The sequence below is a fragment of the Echeneis naucrates genome, chromosome 22 (assembly GCF_900963305.1).
Source record: "Echeneis naucrates chromosome 22, fEcheNa1.1, whole genome shotgun sequence".
Taxonomy (NCBI): domain Eukaryota; kingdom Metazoa; phylum Chordata; class Actinopteri; order Carangiformes; family Echeneidae; genus Echeneis; species Echeneis naucrates.
This window is the reverse complement of record NC_042532.1, coordinates 20,898,719-20,924,821: the sequence shown is the minus strand read 5'-3', so window position 1 is coordinate 20,924,821 and position 26,103 is coordinate 20,898,719. Positions and strand designations below refer to the sequence as shown.

Here is a 26,103-nt window from a genome sequence, read left to right as displayed (position 1 = left end):
ACTAAAATAGAAATATTAAAGTTTGTGTTTGTGTTTGTTTTACACTGAAATGAGTAAATGTTCCCCCAGCACAGTAAGTATTTATTTAATTTATTTTTTAAATGTTTTTATGGTTGAAGAATAAGTTTGCCTAAAGAATATTTTACAGTTTAAAACCATTTATTTATATTTAATATATGTCTAAACTTGCTAGGCTAACAGTTTTAGCTTCTTAGCTAACATTACCGTTAGCCTTCTTGTTGTGACATTTTCGTTTTGTTTTTTTTTTACATTTTCAAAGTTTTGTGTATTTGTAGTGTGAATGTGCGTTTTTTTTTAATTGTTTCAAACTATTATAAGCTCAATTATCATTTTTGCTGTGTATTAAATTAGCCTAGCCTCCTAAATGTTAACTAAGCGCTTTGGCTAATTTTGCTATTAGCCTTTGAGGTGAGACGTTCGAACAAATGTCAACAAAAATCGGCCCCTAAATGAGATTTTATTTTCTTTTAAGTGTGTTTTAAGTGATAATATCGCGTTTTTAATTAATTCATTTGGTTTTACTGTTATGACAGAATCTGCTGTTCGGGTGTGTAAAAGGTAAATATCCATCTCTTCCTTCCTTGAATTCATCTACCTGATCGATCTTTTTTGAACATTTTAATGTGGCAGTAACGAATTTAACACGAAAATAAACTAAAAAAACAAAACACACAAAGTCAGGTCTAAACACGAACGTTTACAGACGAAGCGGATGTGTCCTACAGCCCGTGAAGGCGTCGCGGTCCTGAGCTGCGGGGCCGCCGGATGCGGGGACGCGGAGATGCGGGGACGCTGCAGCCTCAGCTCCGCCGACCACACGCCCGTTTCTGCAGCCGGCCTGAGGGGGAACAGCCGCCGCCATGGCCTCCGACAGTAAGTACCGACCATCTCCGCACCGTGGGGCCGCCTAACATCCACCCTGACCCGGAGGACCGAGCCTGTTTTCAGGGAGGAGCAGCACCAGCAGGCCGGCTCGTCCTCTTACTGCCCAGCAGCGTTTTATCCAATTTAATTCCATTTCTGGAGCATCTTTCACGAATCGAATGAATAATTATCATAAATATTCTCAGTCTGCAGGAGCTCAGTGTTTATAGGCGCCTCATCATGGCCACCGCATGGAAGTCTATTTTTATATCTCCTGCACCAAATTATAAAATATAACGCACCATTTTCTGCATCTATTTGGGCTTGGTAAGATGTTTTCAGTTGATCTATTTATACATAACGTACAGTTCCATCATTCTGGATAGAGCAGTCATCATCCAATTATTGGAACAACTTTTTATTGGTCAGATTGTGGAAAATCGTCCTCCTGGTCATGTTGTGTGATTCATTTGGGAAACCTGTCTGGTCTGTTGCATCCTCTGGAGAAGACCTGCAGGTCATGTGGAGCAAAATTCATTTAAGATTATTTATATTTGACAGTGAATAGTGAACAATGAATAGGTGGAACACATACAGGCGTAATAGGAATAATAGAACTAGAAAGAAAAGGAAGCTGTGACAGCAGGATAAATGTGACGTATATTGTTCCTAAAAAAATGGCCAAATGTCAGATTACATTATGACATAACACTGCAAACTTTTTAGATTACTGTACTGTACGTTTGTTCATGATCTGTTAATTATTATAATTGTAGGAAATGTGCTAATATTTGCTTTTAGCTGATCAGAAATAGTGAAACCTGTTTAACCTGAAAACATTTCAGGAGACTCTGAGACTCTTTTTTTTTTATGTAATTATTCAGATTTCATTTCCTGTCACATTGCTGCACACTCTGTCTAAGTCAACTTACTTTGTGCTGTTTGTCTGTTTTTATGAAGTTTCATACTTTGGCTCCACCACAGTTCTGCTGACTTTACTATGTTTGCCTCATAAATAATGAATTTTGTAGAAAAACAGAAAACTGCGGCTGTTTAAAACACATCATTGGGTGCAAATACAAGTGGCAGAAACAAGCTGCTGGTAAAAATTGTCCATGTAGTTCAAAGGTCAATCAGAGGAGACAATCTGAGCGCTGTTGGTCTTTTTTAGAGCAGATGAGTAAAAGATTTGACCTGGAAGACCAAAATCTCCTCTTTGTGGTCGCTTTGTTATAATTGTTGTCTCTTTGCGTCTCTGTGGTTGTTTTGTGATTCTGTGCAGTTATTTTGTCTGTCTTTTTTGTGTTTCTTTCTGTCTCTTTGTGGTTGTTTTTTGTCTCTTTGCAGTTGCTCTGTTTCGTTTCGGGTCCACAGTATTTTCTTGTTTTCAGTCTTCTCATTGAGCTGTGCCTTTTCTAACAGTCACTTCACGTCACTGTCATCTGGTTCTGGTTTTGGTTTCGTGGAAATGAATTCTCTGTGCATCCAGAGTCCTCGGGTTGGATCATACAACAGTTTGGATAGAGTTTATACTGCATTCGGACATAACGTCTTCACTTGAGTATGAATTAGAAGCAGTCAGCCGGGTGGGATGCTGGTTCTGGTTGTTGCGGCCTAGTTACAGACTGGTTCAATGTCTAATTCATAGCTCTCTCCTCCTCCTGCGGGATGAAAGGCAACTCATGGGTAATATTTAATGCTGCTGTGTGTGTGTGTGTATGATTTGCACTATCAGGAAATTGAAACCGCCTTTAGATCTGTGTTCCTGTTTATTTGAGCTCTGTGGCCGTCTAATGGAGTTCTGCTGCCTGACGGGAAACTGCACTCATTTCAGTCACTTAGAGTCATTTTCCTTTTGCTTCCGAGGCTGATTGGAGTCACGTCACAATTTCTCACATGTTTGGAGTTTCAATTCATGTTAAAATTATGGTAGGTCAAATTAAAAGTACCCACCAGGGGGCGTCAGGACTCCACAGCCCTGAGGCCTTATTGGCCAAGAGCTGCCAACTAACCTGTTAACTAACAAGAACAGAACAAAAGCATCGAAGTCCATCTAAGACCTGTTTGTGTGTCTTCAGATCATCAGTAATAGTGAAGCTTTGAAAGATGGAAACTCTTTAAGATAACCAGAGAAAAATCCACAGACATTAGGAAACTACTACTGTTGTGTCTTGGTGGGAGTCAGGAAGGGATGTCTGGCTCGCCCACTGAGAGGCAGGAAAGTCTCGATGATTGACGGTTCACACACAGACGTTCAGACTGAAAACGGATGAGAGAGTTTCAGGAGAGCAAACAAGTTCGTACCCGTTGAATTTCTGTTTGTTGAGAAAAACTCAGAAAAAGAGAGGAAGGGAAGACATGGCCAGTGAGGGAGGACCTACTGAAACTCAGCCGGCAGCAGAAGACAGACATGTAACCCGTAAGCTTTTTGTTTATTAGCTTTTCTCCAATAATCATGATGAAGCTCAGCTTTCGTCTTGTTTAGCTTCAGGGAGACGTTTCCTCGCCGCTGTTGGTGAGGAAAAGATACGAGACATTGAGACGTTTTTGTTGTGTGTTGGTTGGATGGATATTTCCTAAAACTACCAGTATGTGACTGTTGATGTCAGCACAACATCAGTTTCACAGTCAGAATATTTGAGATGTAGACTCAGATGATCATAAACATGAACAAACTTTCACATCTCTTTATGGTTGTTCATCATTTCTTTACAGTCTGGTTGTGTCTCTTTATTGTTATTTATAATCTCTTAATCGTTGTTTTATGTCTCTATATGGTCATTTGGCCCATATTATATCTCTTTACCATTGTTTGGCTCCCTTTTATTGCTCTTGTGTGTCTCATTACTTTCCCTCTGAGTGTCTTTATGGTTGTTTTCTCTATCTTTTTGGTCTTGTTGTGTCTCTTTATGGTTGTTTTGTGTCTCTTTATGGTCTTCTTGCATGTATTTATGATTGTTTTGTGTCTCTTCATGGCCTTTTTTGTCTCTGTTGTAGTTTTGATACTTAATAATGCGCTGCCAAAGCTAATTATGTCCAAAAGTCCTGAGGCAAGGACAAGCACGCTGAAGCGTCTCATATTGTAGAGTTGTGTTGCAGCCTTTCTCCAGTAGGCGGCAGCTCAGCATCACCATTGCTGAGCGTTAACGTCAGCAAGCTCTCTGGTCCCTCAGTCTCTTATCAATATCACTAAATTACCAGACAGAGAGTGGAGCTGATATGAGTTCCTTTTTAATAGCTCCCTCATGTCACCAAGTTATTAACTGAGACCTGAAAGTTGGCGGTGTGGTGCTGAGTTCACTTCCTGTCAGTCTTAACTCAAACACCATCATCAGATTGTGTTAAAAAAAAGTCCTGACAACATGCTGCTGTATTTGTTGTACAAACTAGTTCAGCAGCATCTGTTGGGGGCTGATTTTAAAGAGAATGCTGCGTGTTCAATCAATGTTGATTTTTGGGTAAAAACAAACAAACTAATGCAGTAAATTATTCATCAAATCGGAAAAATAATGGAGTGAAACAAGCTCACACAGACAAACACGAACCTTCATGTTTCTGATGCTGTTACACAGTTGGCTTCCAAACTGAAATGAAGCGATTGAAAGCAGATGCTTCTGAGTTTGAGGCCCTTGAGTTTCTCAGTTGTACCTGTTGGTGTTGTGTTTGTCATCGGGTTCTGAAGGAGACTCTGAATGTTGCAGTTCTTCAAAGTTATTGTTTTTTGCTTTTCTTCTCTTCATGTCTCCATCTCAACCCTGAGATGTTGTCGTCCTCCCAGCCAATCAGGACAAACACACAGACAGCGTGATGGTAACATGAGATCTTCTTACATGTGCGTGGGAAAAGGCAAACTCGTTATACCTTAATGGAGCCTCTGGCCTGTTTCCAGGGAAACTATGATTTTCAGGTGTGTGTGTGTCAGACTAAAACATGATGTGTGGATGTTTCTGAGTTGACTTGACCTCCTGATAACAACAACAACAGCTTGACTGTTTGTGCGTTCAGTTCAGTGGGGTCAGTGAATGTCACATGTCTGTCTCTGATTTCATGGCGGTTTTTATGGAGGATCCAAGTCCGATCAGTCTCTTCCCAACTGACACCAGGATCTGCCCACAGTAGCCCCGCCCCCTAACCCCTCCCCCTTCCACCTAAATGTGGCATCATTTAAAAAAATTGAACATCATGTTGTGTTGAAGACTGTAAACTAGTGACTGAGACCATAAACCCATCAGGAAAACATTTACTGAGGAGGAGGAGGGACATTTTCCCATAGACTTCAATACAGATCATTAGACTGAATGAATGTTTCAGGCTGCTCAGCGTTGACTTCACTTTTTCGTTAATCAGTTGTGTTGCGATGATGTCATCAAAGGGCTTGGCTCATCCAAAACAAGAACTTTATGGCCAAACAAAAATTTGAGCTCCTTGTATTTCAGAAGCTGGAATCTTTCTTCGACTTTCTTTTCGCCTGTATGTGGTTGAAGATCAGGAACCGCTCCTGGACTCTGACATCAGATGAGCCGAAGAAGAACTTCTTCTCCTACATGATACAACATTTTTCAGGTTTTTCTGTGGGAGGGAAAACCACCTGAGTCAGTGAGGACCTAAAACAGACAGCTTGAAAACTAGTTTCTGATATAACGTCACAGCCAGGCTGGTTACTACAGAGGAACACTCCTCCGGGACCTGACTTTACTGCCGCCCTGAACGCAGCACTCAGCCATCGTATAGTAATAATCCATAGGAAACGGGGCCAGCACTCACACATCTACAAAGCCCTGAAAGTAATTACCCGCATTAATGAGTGACCTCACAGCGAACTGATAGAGCCAGCAGGCGCTCGCTTTTATTCACAGCTAAAAAAAGAAGAGAGGAAAAAAACTACAAAGCGGCATGTTCGTCCTTTTCAGAATCTGTCTCTTCTTAATGAGCAGTAACGACGTGGCCTTCACCTCCACCACTGCTGCGACTTCTCCTGCGTCTTCTTTTTTATTCGTCCTAATCTAACACTCACATCAAAGCGCCGTCTTCTGCCTCTCATCCGGAGCTTCTCACTTCAAAGCCGGGTTGGAAAAGTCAGCAGCTGCATAGTAATCAGCGGATAAAGATTTACTATTTACACACACACACAGGCAAACAGGCTTTCACCACCGTGTCTGTCACAGATTAGTGACTGTGAAGTTTTATTGCCTTCAGTTCTAGCCTCACCACCTCATTAGCCTGGTCTGATGCCTCTCATTGACTTCTGGGTCACACTGCCTCCTAATCCTTGTTTGCACATTAATTCATTATATTTTGCATTCAGAGTTTCACCAATACCCACAATTCGTCCTGTTATCGTTTGAAACCGACTCACTGCTGGTGCAATAATGGAGTTCACCCTCCCGAGATTTTATCTGGAGGGAAAGTGACTGACGAGCACATTAAATGTAAAAAAAAAAAAAAAAAAAAAGAGTCGTTATTTTCCAATCGATTGATGATGATCTTGGACAGTTTGGGTCCAACGAACCATAAAACCTGATTAACAGCATAATTACGTTTTTTTTTATTATTTTTTTTTTTATCTCAGCTCTTACTGTATGTTCTCATCTGAGTTTACTTGGAATAAAAGTAACCTTGACCTGTGTTTACGACCAACGGTGTTGACTTTGTGTCATTTACAAAGTGACGCCTCGTGCATATCATACAAACTAAGAGGATTCAAAGCATCAACACTGAATGTTTGTAAAATTCCTCTCTAAGCCCAGAAAGCTCCTCAGACTTTAGTTCGTATGAGGTTATTGGGTGTATAATGATGCATGTGTGTAGGCCACGGATCACTGCACTTTGAATGAGGTGTGTGTGTGCAGCAGGTGTGAGGCCAGACTTTGACCCGGGGTTTCTTCCTGTCCATCTGGATGCAGACAGTAGGAGACTGAATTTCCAACACTGAGCTCAGTGTCTGACTGTCAGAGCAGCTGAGAGGGGAACTCCACTTTACCACTGCACCCAAACACACCGTCCAAATGTCTGCTGTCGTGCTCCGTTCGCTCCATCGGGGGATTTATTTCTGTGTGTCAACATGAGTCACAGTCGCAGCTTCTTGTAATCAGTGGGATCTTAGTCCTTTGGTCTGTTTTTGCATTTTTAATTCCATAAAATTCAGGAAATGTGACGGTTAAACTCACATTGATCAAGTTGTTCACGGAGTATGTCGACAATGACGTCAGGGTAAAGAGTTTCCAGAAGTGTTTAATTCACTCAAACTGCCACGCCCCCAATTACACATAACTTCAATCCCGAATGTAAACAGGGGAGTTCACCTTTACCCCCATATGGTTGTCATGAAGGAGGAAGTTGGCTGCAGAGACGGAAACTGTTGTTGTTGCTGCTGCATGTAAACTGCTGAAGGTTTTGGCAGTTCAGTAGATTCAGTGGAAAAGATCCTCTGAGGACCACGAACCTTCAGACTGGTAGTTTGGAGAGAAACTGATGGTCGGTTGCCATTGGAGCATCTTCTCTTTCAGTGTCGTCATAAAAGTGGAGGTGAAGACAGAGTAGGTGGAGATGATGTCTTTTTAATTATTCATTTATTTATATTTTCTGGTGAGTGGAACTGCATCTGTGGTGTGTTAACATGTCCACACATCTCTCTCTCTGTGGGAGTGAAGCTGAACAGCAGCTGAACACAACGTCTGCAGCGTCTTCTATCTGCTCTCAAAACACAGTACAGGTGTTTTTCAGATTTCAACTTGTGTTTTGTGTTGATGTGCAGTTCAGGTGTCACTTTTAGTGACAACTTTTAGAAAATCCTAACAGACACAGTCACAACTGAGGTCTGTCTGAAAATGTCTGTTGCTCAGCGCAACTTTATCAACCTTCGAGAACATTAAGCTCCAATTTCTCTCGAAAGAGGAATAATATCATCAGGATGTGAATATTCTGCCATCAAGAAACAGCTGATGCTGTTGCTCGTTATTTTGCAGCCACACACACACACACACACCCTTTTTGATGTTCGTTGATGTGAGGTGATTAATGAGATATCTGCAGTGTCGGAGTTCAGATTCCAAACACCGACAGAGAGAGAGCAAAACAAAAAGTGCTGTGTGACATAAATAAATGATACTACACACACACAGACACACACCTACGCTGTAGAGTCTTTGGCTTGCTCTCAGCAGGATACGTACTCATTTCCATTTGCTCCCATTGATTCACTTCACTGCTGGCTAAAATGTTGCTATGGAAACGGGAGGCGGCGCCCCCACCAAGATATGCGTTTCTATTCATCTGCACTGAAGGAGCTGAATACGCCTCGTATCTCCGTTTCTCTTCTCTTCTTCTTCCTTCATCACTTTCTCTCTGTTATCATCTTTTATTTTCCTGCCTCTCTTTCTCAGCTTCTACATTTTTTCCATCAAATTCCTCCCTTCTTTCTGTCTTTAATTTTTTTCACTATGAACTTTTTTTTACGTATAATGGAGGATAATTAAACAATCTCTGCCTTTCCTATTGTGTGTTCATATAACATGACCTCAGAGTCACTTTAAGCAGGAATATATTCTCAAAAATAAATGATAAAAAATAAAGGTTTAGTTTATTGGACCAAAACTTTTTGTCCATCTGCCGAGGCTCTTTGTCATGTCTGATAATTAGTCCTTCAGTTTTTGTTGGGTGTTTTGATCCTGGTGTGTTTAATGCTGTCATTAATGAGCATCTTAAACCTGATGCTGGGTCGTCCCAGTCCAGGTGAACCAACTGAGGACCTTCAGCCTCAGATTGGTGTCAGATATGGGCCCTTTAATAAAACTACCCATCCAGTGCTCTTGAGCAAGACGCTGAGGTGCTGGTTCCAAAAAACGGACAGATTCATCGTCTTTTGCCAGCAGCTGTTTTTATACTGTGCTCTTGAGCAAGGCACTGAGGGCAACTCACATACTAAAGTGTCACTCGTTCTGTCTGTGTGTATCACATGTACCATGCGTACTGTGTGTGTGTGTGTGTGTGTGTGTGTGTGTGTGTCCAGGCTGTCTGTTTGTGTGGTCTGATCAGTGTGTCATTGTGTGTCCCCTCTCCCTCTCTCTCCTCCTACCAGTCACCCCAGAGGCCATCGGCTTCCTGTCGGCAGTGGGCGTCTTCATCGTGGCGTTGGCCGTCCTCTTCCTCTTCATCAACAAGAAGCTGTGTTTCTCGCGTGTTGGCGGGCTGCCCTGTCTGGAGCAACATGGCCGCCGGAAGAAAGGACGAGTGGGCATTCGCCAAGGGCTCGGTGAGTGACCCACAAATTCATTTACAGGGAAGATGCACACATAAGAAAGCACAACAAAAAGAGCCTTTTCTCTGGAGAGAGGAGTTGGAGTGGATTCAGGACAGAACCACAGACCGGAACAGTCTGGACTCAGATGGTCGGGGCAGATCATGGGGGATCATGGTAGCTTAGAAGAAACAGGCGACTGAATGACCGAGGTCCAGTAGGTGGTCCAGTAGATGGTCCAGACCCAGAAGTCTCTCGTAAGGCAACACGGATGTGAAACATGATCTCTGCAACTTAGATAATTTGTGTTAAAGGGCAGGAAAAGCTGGAGACGAACAGACGAATGGAAGTCTGACCAGGGTCAGGTGTAAGTACCAGAGAGCCAGGACCAGAATCGGAGCAGTGGAGGACGAAGACTAGATGGGAGCCGGTGAGCTCAGGCTCAGCTAGGCTAGCTGCTCCCACCTGCCTCCAGTCTTTAAGCTAAGCTACGTTACCCACGTACACTGAAGATGTGAGCAGCTTTGCTTTCTAATCAAGGTTAATCTGTTATATCACCTGAAAAGAGAGTGTGCGCGTCTCCTCGGTGACTCCAGTTCAACTCTTCAGGATCAGAGCGAGAACGTGGGTGAGTTTGTTTTTGTGCAGTCGCTTTCTGTGGGCGAGTTTGTGTGTATGAGAGAAAGAGTGGCGTGACTCAACCGCACACTGCCACAAAGCTCTGCAGCAGCTCACAATAACGTGAAATATCGACTAGAAAAAACCTTGAGGAAGAATTCAGCAAAAAGAAAGAACAGGACAGTTAGTTTGTCGCTTTATTGCCCAGAGAGACTTTCTTTTCCTCCCACTTGTCAAACAATGAATACACCAAGGGCAGGTTTTCATGGTTAATAAAATGTTAAGGAGTTAAAGGAGCAGAACTGTGTGTTTGTTTGGTTTTTTTTTTTTTCATCACATTTCCAAGGCCGAAACAGGAAAGTGTTTTTAGGAATATTTCATCAAACTATTGATTGTTTTTCTCCAGACTGAACTCTCCTGAACAAGTGGTTTGTGATTGGGGAAAGTGTTTATTCTAAAGTCTGTTTACATTTTTACAGTTTTAAGGACGCCCACAGGTGGATTCTGTCACCTGTTGTCTTACTCTTCTTTCCTGTAAACTAGCCAGGACAAACGAGGGGGTTTACCTTTAGATCGTATGCCTTTAGACGTTGTGACATTAAACCTCACATTCCCTCCAGCATGATGTTTGATTCCAGGTGGAGACTATGAGTCAAACGCTGAGCAAACAGCGAGCTGGTTTACTGATTCCCCACCTGCAGCAGGTGGAGTCTCTGGAATTTCCAGTTGGTCTCCTGAGCAAACAGCACGTCCTGTTTGGAGTTTTTCCATCAGTCAAAATCCTTTTGGAGCCTCACAGGACGAGGTAGGGACTCTCAACCACCAGCTGTGGCAGGCAGCATAGTTTTTGATTCAATTAATTTGGTTTTCTTGAAACTAAGTTTGACAAAACATTCACTTTCAGTGTGTTGTAATAAAAAACAGGAACTTAGCTAAACATCCTTTTCCGCCTCACAGGTTTTAAAACAGAATTTTTTTAAATTCGGTGGTCTGGATTGTTAAATGTCGCTCATTTGTCCACCTCTTGAAATTAGTGTGAGGTACATTTAATTGAATTAATCCACTCTGGTTGGGCTTTAAACGTGTTTAGACTGCTGCCAAGATATTTCACTTCCAATGAGTCCATCTTCTAATATTCTGCTGTCTGACATAATGTACAAGGCTATGAACCAAGTTATGTTGTTGAAATGTCGTACAATTGGATGAGCATGTTGTGTAGTTTGCTGTCTGACTTGCACACCCAAAGTGAATCTTTGGATGATAGTGGATGATAGTTATGGTGAAGAAGGATCAACAGAAAGGCAGCCAATGTATGCACCGTCAGATTAAAGGTCCAATCGTTGAACTTCTCCAGGGTTTTATTTTGAAGGGTCGATCTCCATAAGAAAATATGTTAGTGGTTTTAAGACCCAAAATCATCAGGTCCACCTTCAGAGCGTTTGGATCTTTAAGGTCCACCTTCAGACTGTTTGGACCTTTGACTGTCTTAAAATAAATATGTCAAAAGTGAGCATTGACTATAAACTACATGTTACATGAAAGATGGGAAGGCGAATACATGTTTGTGCTTCCTGGAGAGAAGCCGATATGTCTTTTGTGATATGAGTATTCTGACACCAAACACAGAGTTTGGGTTAGTGTGCCAAAGTTAGCCTTCCAGAAAAACAGCAAACTGTTACAACTGCTGGTTGTACCGTTATTCTGCCCCTCTCAACCGTGAAAAAAAGATTTGAACAAAGTCAAAGTCATAACTGGTGTTGGATGATATTTTTCTTTACTCACTTGGATAGTTTGATTGTTGATTGATGGAGTAATGTGGGTTTATTAGCCTGACAAATTAAACGGATTTATGTTATAATAACAGAGCAACTAGCAAATATATATTTATATTACATCTAATATTTATATTTTAATAAATATAATAAATTATTTACCATTAGGTGTAGTTACATTTATTATACATTATACTGTCTTACTGTCTGCATGTGGCCCTCGATGAAAATGAGTTTCACACCCCTGCTCTAAAAGCTTCCACTTGTGAATCCCTTTACAAGACAGAAGTTAATAGCCAATCAGCCATAACTCTCCCAATCATAGAGCCGCTTCCTGTACTGCAGGTAACCATGGCGATCACTGAAGTGGAGACGATGACCCGCACAGCGGCGTCACTCATTCAGCTGTTGCTATCCAATTATAGTCAAATTATGATGTGAGCGGAATGACCCTCCGTCACCGTGAATGCCTACAGGTTGAGTGATTTTCATCAGAAACAGGCAGACGGAGAGAGAGTGGCTTCAAACGTATGTCCACATTTATTCCCTTTAATAATGAGAGCTGTTGATCAATCTGCAGATTATAAATATTTTACAGTTTACAAAAGGTTTTGAATAATTCATTATTGAGTTAAGGAATGTAATACACACGTGACAACATAATATATTGCAGTCACCTGCTAATGTTTAAAAATTAAATGCAAATCTAATCTGATAGGAAAGGTGTGCGTGTCACGCTCTGTAATGAATGACCTTAAAATCTCTAAAAAGTTAAATTAATTTCTCCAGAAAATTCATGACATGAAAAGCTGCTTGAATTTCTGGCTCTGGTGGAAACTGTTTGAGGAGCAATATAATCTTAAATTCCTCTTAAAATTCACTGTTATATTCAGTCCCAGTTCCTGCAGGCTTTTTGTCTAATAATTGAAACAGCTTAGTTCATGAGAAACCAGAGAAAAATATACTGTGACATTTTATCAGTTTCAATCATTTTCTGACTTCTGATTCTTTTGTGTTGTTCTTTAAGTTTTCTGTAATTGTCACCATCGATTAAAAGTCCCGAATCAAGCAATGAACAAAGATTTTTTCATCTTTTTAATCTAAAATGTACTGAGTTCAAAGAGTGCAGCCAGACTCTCCATCCGCTGAAGATTTCTGTCTTACTGAGGCGTTTCTTGATGCTTTCATTCCTCTCTCCTTCCTCCTCATTTCCCAACTCCCAGATGTTCCTGTTTTCCAACCCCACTGTCTCCCTCTGTTTATCTTCCTCCAGTGAACAGCTACGGCGACGATGACGACGAAGGCATCAGCTCCTCCGACAGCGAGGAGGAAGTCCTGAAGCAGTTCGAGATCTCTGTGTCGCGATCGCAGAGTTTCCGCGCGGCAGCAGCAAACGGGAGCGAAGCACAACCCCAGCAGAGTCAGCTCGGCTCGGGCCGACGCAACAAGTTCACCCGACTGTCAGAGCAGGAGGAGGGCAGCACCGAGCCGTCGGACTGTGAAGGTGTGGTGTTGACATTTATCTCTAATGTGCTTTCCACAGAACATAGAAGACTTTATTAACAACTTCCTGAGAAAAGAGGCAGACAAGCAGTTCAATCGATATCCATCACGAACATCAGTTCAAACCATTTTATTTATGATGAAGCAGCTCATAGTTGGGGCAAACTTTCGATAACAAATATAATCAGACTGAAACTACAGCAGAAGTTTATCTGTTCCCCTCATAATTAGAGCCAAAGAGGGACGGCCTTTCTTAAAAATGTCTGAAGTCTCACCATTGGTCAGCTTTGTGTTGGACACAGAAAAACATTTCAGATAAAGCGGATTCTTCACAGTTTCTCCTCAAAAGAAAACCCTCAACACTAACCGGTGTTGTTTGAGGCAGTCCTCTGTTTGATATATGTGCTTCAGGATGAAGCCCGGCGTCGGCTCGTTCTGTTAAACTTACTGACATTAAACAGTAAACCTTTTCTTTTTGTTGTGTGCTGTGTGTACACGGTCCAACCATCTTTAGGTTTGAACCTGGAGCTTCTGGTCATTGTTGTTTGGTTTATTTGGGATCACACTGTCTCATTTGGTATTTATTTATCTTCTTTAACCAATATGTGACCGGAGCAATGATATAACCTGCAAATGTACAAGGTAACACAAACGCACACAGACAGACACACATAGGCTGATGACTCACCTCAGTTTGTTGCTATGGTGATCGCTCTATGCAGCCATTGATGTAACAGTCAGACTAACTTTAATGACAGTGAATTGGAGATAATTGCTATTGATTGGCCGAGGTACGGCCTGTTCTCCGAGTCCTTTCTGTCTCAGGGAAAGGCCAGTGTTTGACAGATGACACAATATCTCCCGCGTTAACACACAGCAGCACCAAACAAGGTTTACGAAGCCTCTTTAGAATCACTGAGACTAAATTAGATGGTTTATCAGAAGAGACAACGAGATGATAAAAGGGATCATATATACCATGGCTTTAGAGCGAAGACAGAATTTTCGTTAAGAGTGTTAGCTGTTTTTACATCCAGACTTCAGGTCTGTCCAGACAGATTATGAACCGACCCGGCTACGACTTGTGTGACAGCCAACCCACGATAACTGTAAGGTTTATAAATTAATACAAATAAAACACGCTGCTGCTTTTGATTGAACTTGTGCTGCCTGAAGTAAAGCTAACTCTTGAGTTTTGTGCAGTTGTGCCATTTTCTCCAGCTTCAGACAAACGTATGCTTGACGTTTGCGTCACAGCTGCTGTTGCATGTGTGACCTGTTGTGTCCATTTGGTTTGCAAGATGCCTTTTTGAAGCCCCCAGTTTGTAATTTGTCTATGGGCCATCTTGAATTTTTGGGACCAAACTGGAGAAAGTAGAGCTGAGGAGGATTGAGGGGTGGATCTGACCCGCTCTGTACTCCTGATTGGGTGATACAGTCAGTCACACAGTAGCATGAACATCATGTTGTATTTCAGACTGAGACCATAAACTCACCAGGAAAACGTTTGCTGAGGAGGAGGAGGGGCATTTTCCCATAGATTTTAATATAAGGGAGGAGGGATATTTTCCCATAGACTTCAATGTAAGGGAGGAGGAGGGGCATTTTCCCATAGACTTTAATATAAGGGAGGAGGGATATTTTCCCATAGGCTTCAATATAAGGGAGGAGGGATATTTTCCCATAGACTTCAATGTAAGGGAGGAGGAGTGACATTGTCCCATAGACTTCAATGTAAGAGAGGCGGAGGGACATTTTCCCATAGATTTACGGATATATTAGGTGAAGTGGATTTTTTTTTGCAGGAAGGCAGCAGGCCACCTCTTCGCCCTCAGACTCACTGTCCTTACGCCCACAGATTTCAGACAGGCCACCAGGGGGCATCACTCTGACTCTCCTGCCCTGTTGCCTTCCTTCTGCAGAAACGGAGGCTCAGAGCCAGTCGGGTTTCCAGGACCCGCTCTCTGCAGCACTGGAGGAACGCAAGAGGGCGTCCACCGTCTCACCGGACGAGGCGGCAGGCGCCATGGACAGCCCCGCCCCCAGTACAAGCCGACAGGCTGCGGACGGTAGCGAGGACATGGAGAAGGTCGCAGATCGGGCCAAAAATGAAGCCACAGACAACTCCTCCAACTGGAGCCCTGAGGTACTGCTGACTGCTGCTGTAACACCCCGTGGAACAAAAGCAGAAATACCATCCATTCTTCCTCTGATCTGTTTCCGGGTCACCCTGGACAGGTGTGCAGTCCATCACAGAGACAGACAGACCTACGGACAGTTTAGGGTCACCAGTGGACCCAAACATGGTGTCTTTGGACGGAGGGAGGAAACCAGAGCAGGAAATAGAAAAGACGAATAAACCCGCATTACCAAACCAGTGGGATGACACAAACGAGAGAAAATGGTGCAGAATTATCTCGTGAAAATTAAAGCTGATATATGATCAGTAAGATGCCGAACATGCATCAGCCCAGACTGGCTACATTTCACAAAAATCACAAAAAAAAGGAATAAATAAAGTGTGGCAGGAATTATTTAGCAGGGTCAGCGAGCTGACCGCAGTCCTGCTGTTACCCGTCATGCTTGGCTGATGTATCATCGTCGTTCAGCTGTGAGAGGATTACTGCTCTGCCATGTTATCCTCTCAGGTTCGTTTGGCAGAATCAAACCAAACACAGCCCCCGAGGTTTTGTATAAATGGTTGATTTTTTACATTTATTTATTATTATTTATTCCTTTCCTTTCCGCCGACAAACAGGAGCTCATGAATATTAATCACCCCGTAGGAGAGCAGGAAAGTAGCATGTAACAACTTCTCAGTCACCAAATCACACTTTGGAATTGGGAGCAATCTGTACAGTCAACACCTCCCACACACACACACACACATCAATAGATCCACTGTGTGATACTGACATCTAGAAACACTTCATAAATAATAAATGAAGAGGCGTCAGTGGAGAAAACCTGGGAGAGCCATGTTGTAGCAGTTTATTTATACAGTTATATAACAACCGTGCTGCGAATACAGCCAGTACTACTGCTGCTAATAATACCAGCTCCACTACAGTTAACACTGCATTTACTGCTCAGAGCTGCTGACCGCTGTTGGTTTTCCATGCAGTGAAAGGATGGGATACCAACAGGTGGCGTGGAAACACCGCCGCTCGCTGTTGTCCTGTACAACAACCTGCCAAACTAAGCCGCCGTTGGCCGAGGGCGCTTCTGCGTCCGGTGTCCCGTCACTATAGTGACGACACCACATCTGCACCAACTGCCGGTGCAGTCGAGTTGAGTTTGTGTCGTGTGCTGGAAAAACACCATGTCAACAAACTAAAACACAACACGAGCCTCCGCCATTTTATTCGTCCGACAGCATCACAGCTCGTTGGACTGAAGCCGTAAATCAGTCAGCTGGTTGGCTGATGGTTAGTTCGTTGGCCGGTTGTTTGGCTTGTAGGATAAATGGAGTTTAATGGGATTGTGACGACGTTCCACCACAAAAGCATTTGAACAGTTTTTCTTTTATAGCACTCATCGGACTGGACCAGTTGCATTACGCAGACTTTTCACACTTTGCTGTAACGTGCAGCTCTCCATGTTCACAGCTCCTGCTCGTCCTGTTGACAGATGGACATCTGCCTCTGCGTGGCCCTCGTCTTCCTCACTTGTGGACCTCCTGACCAGCACGTTCAATAGACTCCAGCAGCAGCAGCTCGACGATTATCTTATCTCTGTTCTGGTTGCCATGTCAACGTCGACACGCAGCCTCTCTCTGTCAACACAATCGATGTTGTGTTTGCTGACTATATGGGAGGCTGAGATTGGCTGCTGAGGGGAGGAGGAAGAAGAAGAAGAAGAGCAGCTTCCCTTTGTGAACATTTTAGAGCTTTTATAAATGCATCACGTTTGAGAACCAGTCTGAAAACAGATCAGAAACAACACAAAGGCATGTCAAATGGGAATCGAACGCGGCTCTCCCATGTCATATTAAAACCACTTTGTCGTTCTATAAACTCGGTTATCGCACTTTTCCCTTCGCGCCCGTCATCATCACTGTGACCACTAGCTGTCGCCTAGCAACAGAACCAGACAATGTCGCAGTGACCTGCTGATCTGAGTCTCTAAAAAATTTAATTCTTTGTCTCAACTGACATTTTTTGTTTGTTTGTTTCACTTTTGAGATATTCGTAAAAATGGGGACAAAACAAACAAAGACAAGATCTGAGCGAATGAACAAACAAGTAGCAGATATTATTACTCATCATCTCCACAGAGGGAGTGTTGGGTTTTAAGAACAGTTCAGGCTTTTATCTTCCAGTGAGATCTGCCATGTCTGACAATGAATGTAAATTAGGAGGGAATGAGCTCCTGGTCTTTAAATTCTGGTGCATATTCTTCCAATAAGTCATCAAATCAGGGTCAGATCAGATATATATAGCTCTGATTTGCATTATTCATGGGGCATTGCCTCCAGCGATCTGAATTAGCTCTTCTGTGTCGTCTCTGCAGACGGATAATGAGGAGTTGGAAAAAAAAACACTTTCCCGATCCTCCTCCTCTTCAAAGTAAAGTCTTTTCTCTGTTGCTTATAAGTGTCTCGTTCTAAAATAGTAAGAGCATAATTAAAGGCGACGTATTGTCCGTCTTATCCCCTCTTGCTGAGGACACAGCCTGGAGAGATCCTGGTGAATGAATCAAACAGCCCCCAGAGGAAATTACACCTTGAGAAAAACCTCCTCAGAAACCTTTCGGTTTCTGCAGAAGAGGCCAAATGTGTTCGCTCGGCTGATAAGATTATCTTTGCTTTGGAAACACGTGGGCTGGTAGGAATCAATGTCCAAATTATTCTTTGTTTGTCCTCGTTCTCCTGCCTTTCTGTTCCTTTCGCAGCCAATTTTGTGTTTGCAAAGCAGCGAGGCCGGTGAGAAAATGAACCCTGTGAACTTCACTGATTGTGAGGACGTTTCCTTGAATTCATAATCATGAGTGGCAGAAATACTGATAAGAGAATGAAAACTGAGTGATGTCTGAGTCACTAATGGACTTTAACATCTACAAGGTACTGATTTGAATTGTTTAATATTGATTAATTCATATTTTTATTTGTATTTTCTCTCAGCAAGAGCAGCCTCCCCATGACGACGTCTCGTCTCAACCCGTCACCTCCTCCCCTCGACCCCCCATCTCTAAATGTGGAGACCTGGTCTTGTCTCTGGAGTACCGCCCCAATACAGAGAAGCTGCTGGTCTCTGTGGTGGTGGCCCGGGACATCCCTGACAAGGCTCGGAGTGGGATGGACTCGTGGCAGGTTCACATGGTCCTGCTCCCCTCCAAAAAACAGCGGCACAAGACGTCGGTCCAGAAGGGCTCGCTGCCTCAGTTCAACGAGACGTTTCGCTTCTCCCGCCTGGAGCCGTCGGTGCTGCACACGTCGGCCGTCAGGTTCCGGCTGTACGCACTCGGAGGCAGGATATACCGTGAGCGGATGATGGGGGAGAAGGTGCTGCGTCTAGGAGGGCTGGACCCGAACGGAGGAACGATGGAGACCACGCTGGTTCTGGAGCCTCGCAGTAACCTGAAGGTGAACTTCTCCAGAGCTTTGTTTAAATGAACCATCTCTCTGCTGCAGCCTAAAGCTTAATGTGTGACAGTCAGGCTTCGATTATACAGACAGGAATCGTTTCACGTCATCGCTGAAAGAAAAAAAAGTCAGAGAAGAGACTCTGAGGCGTTCGAGCTGTGAGAAAACAGGCTGCACCTGCTCATTGAGTTTGTGTGTCTGTGTTTTGTCAGACTCTCAACTCCCAGCTGAGTCTGTCGGCCGTGTCTCAGAGCGACAGCGCCTCCTCCACCCAGTCTCTGACCCACGGCGGCGTCCCCGAACTGCTGCTCGGCCTCTCCTACAACGCCACCACCGGCCGCATGTCTGTGGAGCTCATCAAGGGCAGCCACTTCAGAAACCTGGCCATCAACAGACCGCCAGGTCAGACAGACGCACAAACAACACACAAAGACTCACTTCAGTAGGAACACCTGCTTATTCATGCAATTACCCAACGAACCAGGAGGACGAGGAGCATCCTCTTTTAATCAGTCTGTCTTTATTTGTGTTGTGCTGGTGTACACTAATGCAACAGCGTAACACAAAGAAGCACACTGAATTAAGACCGCTCCTCCCCCTCTTCACACACACACACAGATAAAGTCACCCCCATTTTCACAACAACAGGACGAGAGAGCAAAGATAAGAGGAGTGATAAAATAAAAGTAGGGTATTTTAAAATCTTGACAAAACAGTAAGAATGAAATATTAAATTAGTGGAAGAGATGTTTGGACAAAAATAAAACCAGAGGCAAAAGTTGAGGTAAATTTTAATTACCAGAAAAAAACAATGGAGGAAAAATAAAAGCGTAAAAGAAAGAAATAAGTACAATGAGTACAAAAACGAATAAGTAAAAAGAAAAATTCAACGCAGTGAGCATTTACAGGCAGCTAGTTCAAAAATAAAGAGCATGTTTGATGTTTTCTTCCTCCCTCCGGTCCAGACACCTACGGTCGCCTGACTCTGCTGAACTCGGTCGGTCAGGAGATCTCTCGCTGTAAGACGTCCATGCGTCGCGGCCAACCCAACCCCGTCTACAAGGAGACCTTCGTCTTCCAGGTGGCGCTCTTCCAGCTGTCGGACGTCACGCTGCTGATCTCCATCTACAACCGGCGCAGCATGAAGCGCAAAGAGATGGTGGGCTGGATCGCTCTGGGTCAGAACAGCAGCGGCGAGGAGGAGCAGCTCCACTGGCAGGACATGAGGGAGAGTCGAGGACAGCAGGTCTGCCGCTGGCACGTCCTGCTGGAAGCCTAACGCCGCTTCGTCTTCTTAAGGCGGAGGGGAGGTTGTTCCGTAGTTTGAAGGTGCTGGGGGAAGGAAAAGTCAGGAACAGGAAGAAGCCTGTTTAGCACTGTGGTCACATCTGTCCACCTGTCTGGTTATCTCAACATCTGCTGTTGGAGGCTGATGGGAGTTCAAAATAAAACCTCTCTCTGATGAATCAGGAAAGGAAAGAAATGATTTCAAAGAAAGAGTACATGACCCAAAAAAATCCCCTTAAATTCAGGTTCATTCCTGACTCACTCATTTCTTATTGTCCTCCTGAAATGGAGGAGATAAAGAAAAATCCATCAACCAACCAAACACTCAGTTCAGGAGAAGAAGAATCGTCATCCTGTAAATAACAAAAAAGGAAACTATCAGCAGTTTAAATATTTTTTTTAATGAACATACTCAATTGATTTGAAAGTGAGGACTTCAACTAAACCAACTAGTTAGCTCCTGCTGTTCCAACAAACTGGACCTCACTCTCATGGAAGCTTTCAAGTAAAGCCACTTTAATGGAGGTTGTGAAGCCACGCAGTAGAAAATAGAGCCCAAACTGATTTTGTCAAAGAAACCAAACAATTCTAAAAGACAGAAGCGATGTGAAGTGCTTCGCGTCATGAGATTAGTGGATGAGCTCATAGTGAAGTGAGGGATTCTGGGTAATGGCGAAGAACACGCTGAGAAAAGAACCTCGATTGAAGTGGAGGAGGAGAAACGCGTGTCATTCATATTCAGCACTCATTCACATCCTGCTGACACTCCAGCTACTACAGACAGGAAGACCAGCAGCTGGAGGCTCTTCACCCCCTGAAGGATGAGCGCGCCCTCACCCCCATCACCCTCCTCACCCCCTCCACTAATCATCAAAACTGAATTATGTTATTTGGCTGCGACTCAGTTTCCTTTACAAGTCAAAGCCAACATCCGTCAACACTGAGCTCAAAAGAGGCTTTAAGTCTCAGTGCAGCTGTTAATAACATGCTGTGTGTGTGTGTGTGTGTGTGGTAATTGCTAGTTCCAGCAGTGGAGTCATACAGTGTGATGAAGGTAACGCTCATCCTCTTCTTCACTGACTCATGAAGCAGCAGCTCAGCCGTGGAGGGGGGTTGTTGGGGGGAGGGGATTATATCTGTTTGTGCAGCTCCAAAACCTTCAGGGCTTCACACGTGTTGATTTTCTTCAGGCAGGTGATTTTAAAAATCCATCCTTTGAAAAGTTTGAAAACCGATCGGAAGCAAGACATTACTCATGAAAAGAAACGAGACGACGATGACAGGCTGTAATGACTTCATCGTGAATTAGATTCAAATTATTCCTGTGAGCTGAAGGGTCAGTTCAACTGTGGAGTCACATCGGCATGAAGGCCAACAGCACAAAAATTGAATAATATATTGTCAGATTAAAAGTCTCATATTTAACATCATCCGCAGAGTTTATACAGTCATATTTTCTTTTTCTTCGTCTTCCTCTTCTTTCATTATTGAATAATTAAAACACTTCAAACCTCATGAGCTGTCTAATTTATAGCAGAGGTTGGTTTTCATCAGCTTCGTCAACACAACTAGTTTTTAATTAACCATCAAGCTTCAGTCAGATTTATTGCGGCAGTTAATGTACGAATCTTCATCTCCTCTCTCTTCCAACATGAAGGTTTATTAGTCGAAGGTGAATCGGGGGAGAACGAAAATAAAAGTTAAAGGGCACGACTGAATGGACTCTTATCTGTTAAATACAGAAAACCTTAATTTCTTTTTCATGTTTAGACTACAGATATGTGATGGTGTGTGACTGTTTCAGGTATAAATGAAGCGTTGCTGAAGAATAGGAGTGCTGCAGCTCGCAAACTGTAAATATGGGAATATTTCCCATATTTACTTGAAATCCTAGAATTAGTGATGTAGACTTCAACTCTGCAACGAACTCCACAACAACTCAACAAACTCCAAAGCCACTGTGAAATAACTTCATTTTTTAAAATGTGCTGCATCAATAACAGATATTTTAGTAAAATATAAGAAAACTAGAAGAACCCCAGCAGAGAATGCAATTTAAAAAACTATTGCTAGCACAACAAACTGCAGAAGAACTATATAAAATAACACATGAATTGGTTGAGGTTATATTTCATTTAAATGTGGCTCTAAAATAGTCTGACTGATATCAGCACTCCTTTTCTACAGGCTTCAAATGTGAGTGTCACCTATATTTACTGCACAGACTGAACAATTTTATGCATGTGGACTTGTACAAAATCTATATCTACTCTATATTTTTTAAGATAGTAAACAATTCACTGTTATATTTCCCAGGATTTCTATCGTAGTTACACATCTGCATGCCGAGTTGGAGACGGTTGTTTTGCAGATCTGAGATAGTCAGGCTGTGCTGCAGATGAAATCCCGCTGTAATCCTCTTGATGAAGTGCCTGTAATGTTTTGAGATGAAACATCCACCGAGACAAAGAGATGATCTAAATTTGCATGAAACCTTCTTGTTGTTGCCCCCGAATGCAGCTGCTGGTCTGCATGTATGGAAGGTTTACTCCGTCCTGATGTCTCGGCCCAGACCAGGGCTCCAAACTGTCAAAGTCAGGACAGGAGCAGACGTTCTGATTTAGTCACTTTTGGACACTTAACCAAATCAAAGGAATTTAATCACTAAAATAAGGAAATTTCACTTTTTTGAAGAATTGTATTCTTTGGCCTTTTTAATGTGAGTATAATTACATTTAATTTGAAGACCATATTCAACATGTCTTTGATGCAGTAGTTCAACAACATGCTCAAATTTTCTTTCTGGGAGATTGATTAGAAGATTCATGTTGATTCAAAATGGAACTTGAGTATGATGGTAGTTAGCGTAGCTTAGCATAAACAGTGTGGACAAAGGGAGCAGCTAGCCTGTTGGAGCATTAAAGGTCAGTAATCTTTAACTGCAGTCCATTCAGATATAATTACACCTGGATGTATATTTCTGTCCAACAGAACCAGGCTTGCTGTCCCCCCTGCTTCCATTCTTTATGCTAAGATAGAATGATGACCTTTGACCTCCAGGCATCATGTTAGCTCTCAGCAACAAACCAAGTAAATTAATTTCTCCTTTAAAACAGTTGTTTTCTTTTATTCCCTCAAAACTTGATTTGATCAGATTTGAATCGAAGAAGTTGTACAGAGGACAAAGTGGATTTAGGTTGGAGAAGTTTCCGGGCTGTGACAGTGACACTGTGGGGCCTGCAGTCCTGGTCTGGGCCCAGCATGCTGAGCCCCCACGGCATCCAGAAAGCACTTTTTGTACCAAGTTTTGTGGTTGCCAATAAAGAGCCAGAAGCTCCCCGCTGTGGGACGGTCTGTCTCCCATCTGTCTGCTTTTTCATCTCCAACGTCTTCATCTTCAGACGAGCAGCAGAAAGTCAACCCCCACCCAGTGTTTTTTTGTTTGTTTGTCTGTTTGTTTGTCTGTCTGTCTGTCTGTTTGTTTGTCTGTTTGTCTGTTTGTTTGTTTTTCTGTCTGTTTGTTTGTTTGTCTGTTTGTCTGTCTGTCTGTTTGTTTTTCTGTCTGTTTGTTTGTTTGTCTGTTTGTCTGTCTGTTTGTTTGTTTGTCTGTTTGTCTGTCTGTTTGTTTGTCTGTTTGTTTGTTTGTTTGTCTGTTTGTTTTTCTGTCTGTTTGTTTGTTTGTTTGTCATTTTGTCTGTCTGTCTGTTTGTTTGTGTGTTTGTCATTTTGTCCGTTTGTTTGTTTGTCTGTCTGTCTGTCTGTCTGTTTGTTTGTCATTTTGTCTGTTTGTTTGTTTGTCTGTCTGTCTGTCTGTCTGTCTGTTTGTTTGTGTGTTTGTTTGTTTATTTGTCTGTTTGTTTGTTTGTTTATTTGTTTGTCTGTTTGTCTGTCTGTTTGTTTGTCCGTCTGTCTGTTTGTTTGTTTGTTTGTTTGTCTGCTCTCAGCTGCTGATCAGATTCACAAACAAAAAACATCTTAGACAAATCAACAAAAATCTTAGAAATCGATGTGAAGGCGGAGAAGAAGCTCCAAACACGCACAGTTGCGGTGTCTGGATGCTGCGGCGTCACAGCGGCGCGTGCTCGGTCTCCTAGCAACAGGAAACATCTGCCTCCGCCCGGACCAATCGGGGCGCGCGTGCCTTCTTCCTGTTGGCGTTAACGGGATATTTGAGGGGGCGGGGCAGCAGAGAGATATCATCCCGCAGTGAGTCCGTCTGCGGGAACACACCGACACACCGAGCAGGAGCGGAGGATTCAGGAGGTCTCAGGGTTTCTTCTTCTCCGAGGTGGAAACTACAGGTCAGTCTGTTTTATTGTTCTGACTAATAAAAAAGGTTTTTATTTCAAACTAAAATAAAAACAAAGAAAACATAAAACTGTTGGATTCATATAAATATAAAAGTGTTTGTGTGTCTGTTTCATATTTCTGTTTCTGTTTAAACAATAATAATCATCATCAGGCAGGTTTGTCTGGATCTGCCCAGAAAAACTTTTATTTTAGTGTCTGAACGAAGCAGCTTCTGCTGTCAGTGGAAATATTTCTCTGCAAAAGGAGACACAACAAGTGTTGTATGCACACAAACACACACAGATGGAGGCTTCCTGCCCTGCAGCCTCTCTCTGCCTCTCGGCCATCTCTGAGTTTCTCTCCACAGATGAAATATTGAAATCTTCTGCAGCGTTATGTTTCAGCAGATAAATCTTCCCGATCTGTTAATAACTGATTCAATAACACACACACACACTCCTCCCTTTGCTGTTTATTGAATTCAAATGAGACTCGGAGGGAAGTTGATGTGTTTGTTGTTTGTTTCTAGCAGCGAACAAATAAAAAGGATTGAATCAGAGAAAGCAAATAAAATGAAATGCAGATTTTTAATCACAGAACTTCATTTATAATCTCTATTAGATTTATTTAAAAAATTCTTTCTCTCTCATGGTTTCGTGTTAATTAGTTCATTTTTTCCTCTTCTTTTTGTTTCTGGCTCACAGAAACCACCGAGCTGTCACACAGCAGCAGTCCTGTCAGATTTTACCTGAGGAAATATTTTCTCTCTTTGAAATTGAAATTAGCAGAAAAGAAGTTTTGAAATTCAGGTAGATATTAAAAGAAAATTCATTCAGAGATCGAAGCAGAAGACAACAGTGTGTGTAATGACTCATACTCAGATATTTTGGTCATATCTTCTTCTCTTCCTCCTGCAGGAGTCTGAGGACGATGTGGAGGTCCAGATCAGCTCACTGATCCGGACCGGTCTGAGACCTGAGTTCTGGCTGTGGACCGTCAGCTGCAGGTAAAACCTGAGCTGCTGTGTGACTTCACTGACAGACTTTATCGGCGATGTGGCTTTTTGTAAATTCAGCTCAACACCTCATGTTCACGTTTAGCTGACACGGACCTCTAGTGGTCATTTGGATTCTTCTTCTGGTTTTTTGAAATAAACCTTTGCTGTGAAAATCTTACTGTTAATAACTAAGTGTTTGAATTCTGACACCTGTTTCTGCCTGCCGTTCTTTCCTCCAGCAGCTCGTTTCCTGTGAGAGAGACCAAACCATTCAACAACGTCGAAAGTTGCTTACTTTAAGAGGAAATATGCGGAGGAGGAGGATTTACACCGAGGCCTACGTGGATATTTTCAAAAAGTACAAATCTGGTCTTTCGTCCTCATGTGTGCATTTTTCTTCGACGTTCAGGGTCAAACTTTTGTGTGATTAGATTTTTCCTGCATTGATCATCTCCTCTGATTTTGCCCTTTTTACTCCCAGTTTTGTTCGTTTTACTCGTCATATTGTTTGCTGTCCTTCAGTAAAACAGCCGTCTCTGCTTCTATGCAGAGGACACCTTTGTATTCATGACAGATTCACTTCTGTCTGTTGTGTTAGATTATTATTGTTGAACGGTAACATTAAAGTACAGCATCATATCTTATTTTGGATCCAAAGATATCGACTTTGTAAAATAAGTAGAACTAGACTGAAGGATGAAACGGCTAGATTACAAATATACCGTTACACTTCTGATAAAATAGCTCCAGACTGCTGAGTTTTCTCTGATCGTTGATGAAGATGAATCACATGATAGTTTCAGCTGCTTATCTAAATGTTTTCTCCCAAACTGCTCTGGATGAAACGCTGAAATGTTCTCGTTGTTTGTCCTCTGCAGCACCTGATACTGCAGGAGGACCGGAGCTGCATCCTGAAGCTGTCCCTGGAGAA

The 26,103-nt window shown here is 42.7% G+C and overlaps 1 protein-coding gene across 2 annotated transcripts; it reads left to right on the top strand.

Annotated features, from left to right (window-relative positions):
• The first annotated feature begins 762 nt into the window (after nt 1–762).
• On the top strand, nt 763–23,243 carry syt16 (synaptotagmin XVI). Of its 2 annotated transcripts, none has more exons than XM_029494543.1 (7): nt 763–894; nt 8,963–9,136; nt 12,785–13,015; nt 14,937–15,160; nt 18,137–18,598; nt 18,811–19,000; nt 19,564–23,243. In XM_029494543.1, exons 1-7 carry the CDS (start codon nt 882–884, stop codon nt 19,875–19,877), a joined length of 1,608 nt encoding a protein of 535 aa, XP_029350403.1. In that variant the 5' UTR covers nt 763–881; the 3' UTR covers nt 19,878–23,243. The 2 variants fall into 2 exon arrangements, with proteins under 2 accessions (XP_029350403.1, XP_029350402.1); XM_029494542.1 differs by lacking the exon at nt 763–894 and adding an exon at nt 3,190–3,304 and having other exon boundaries at nt 19,564–19,877.
• Nucleotides 23,244–26,103: the final 2,860 nt, after the last annotated feature.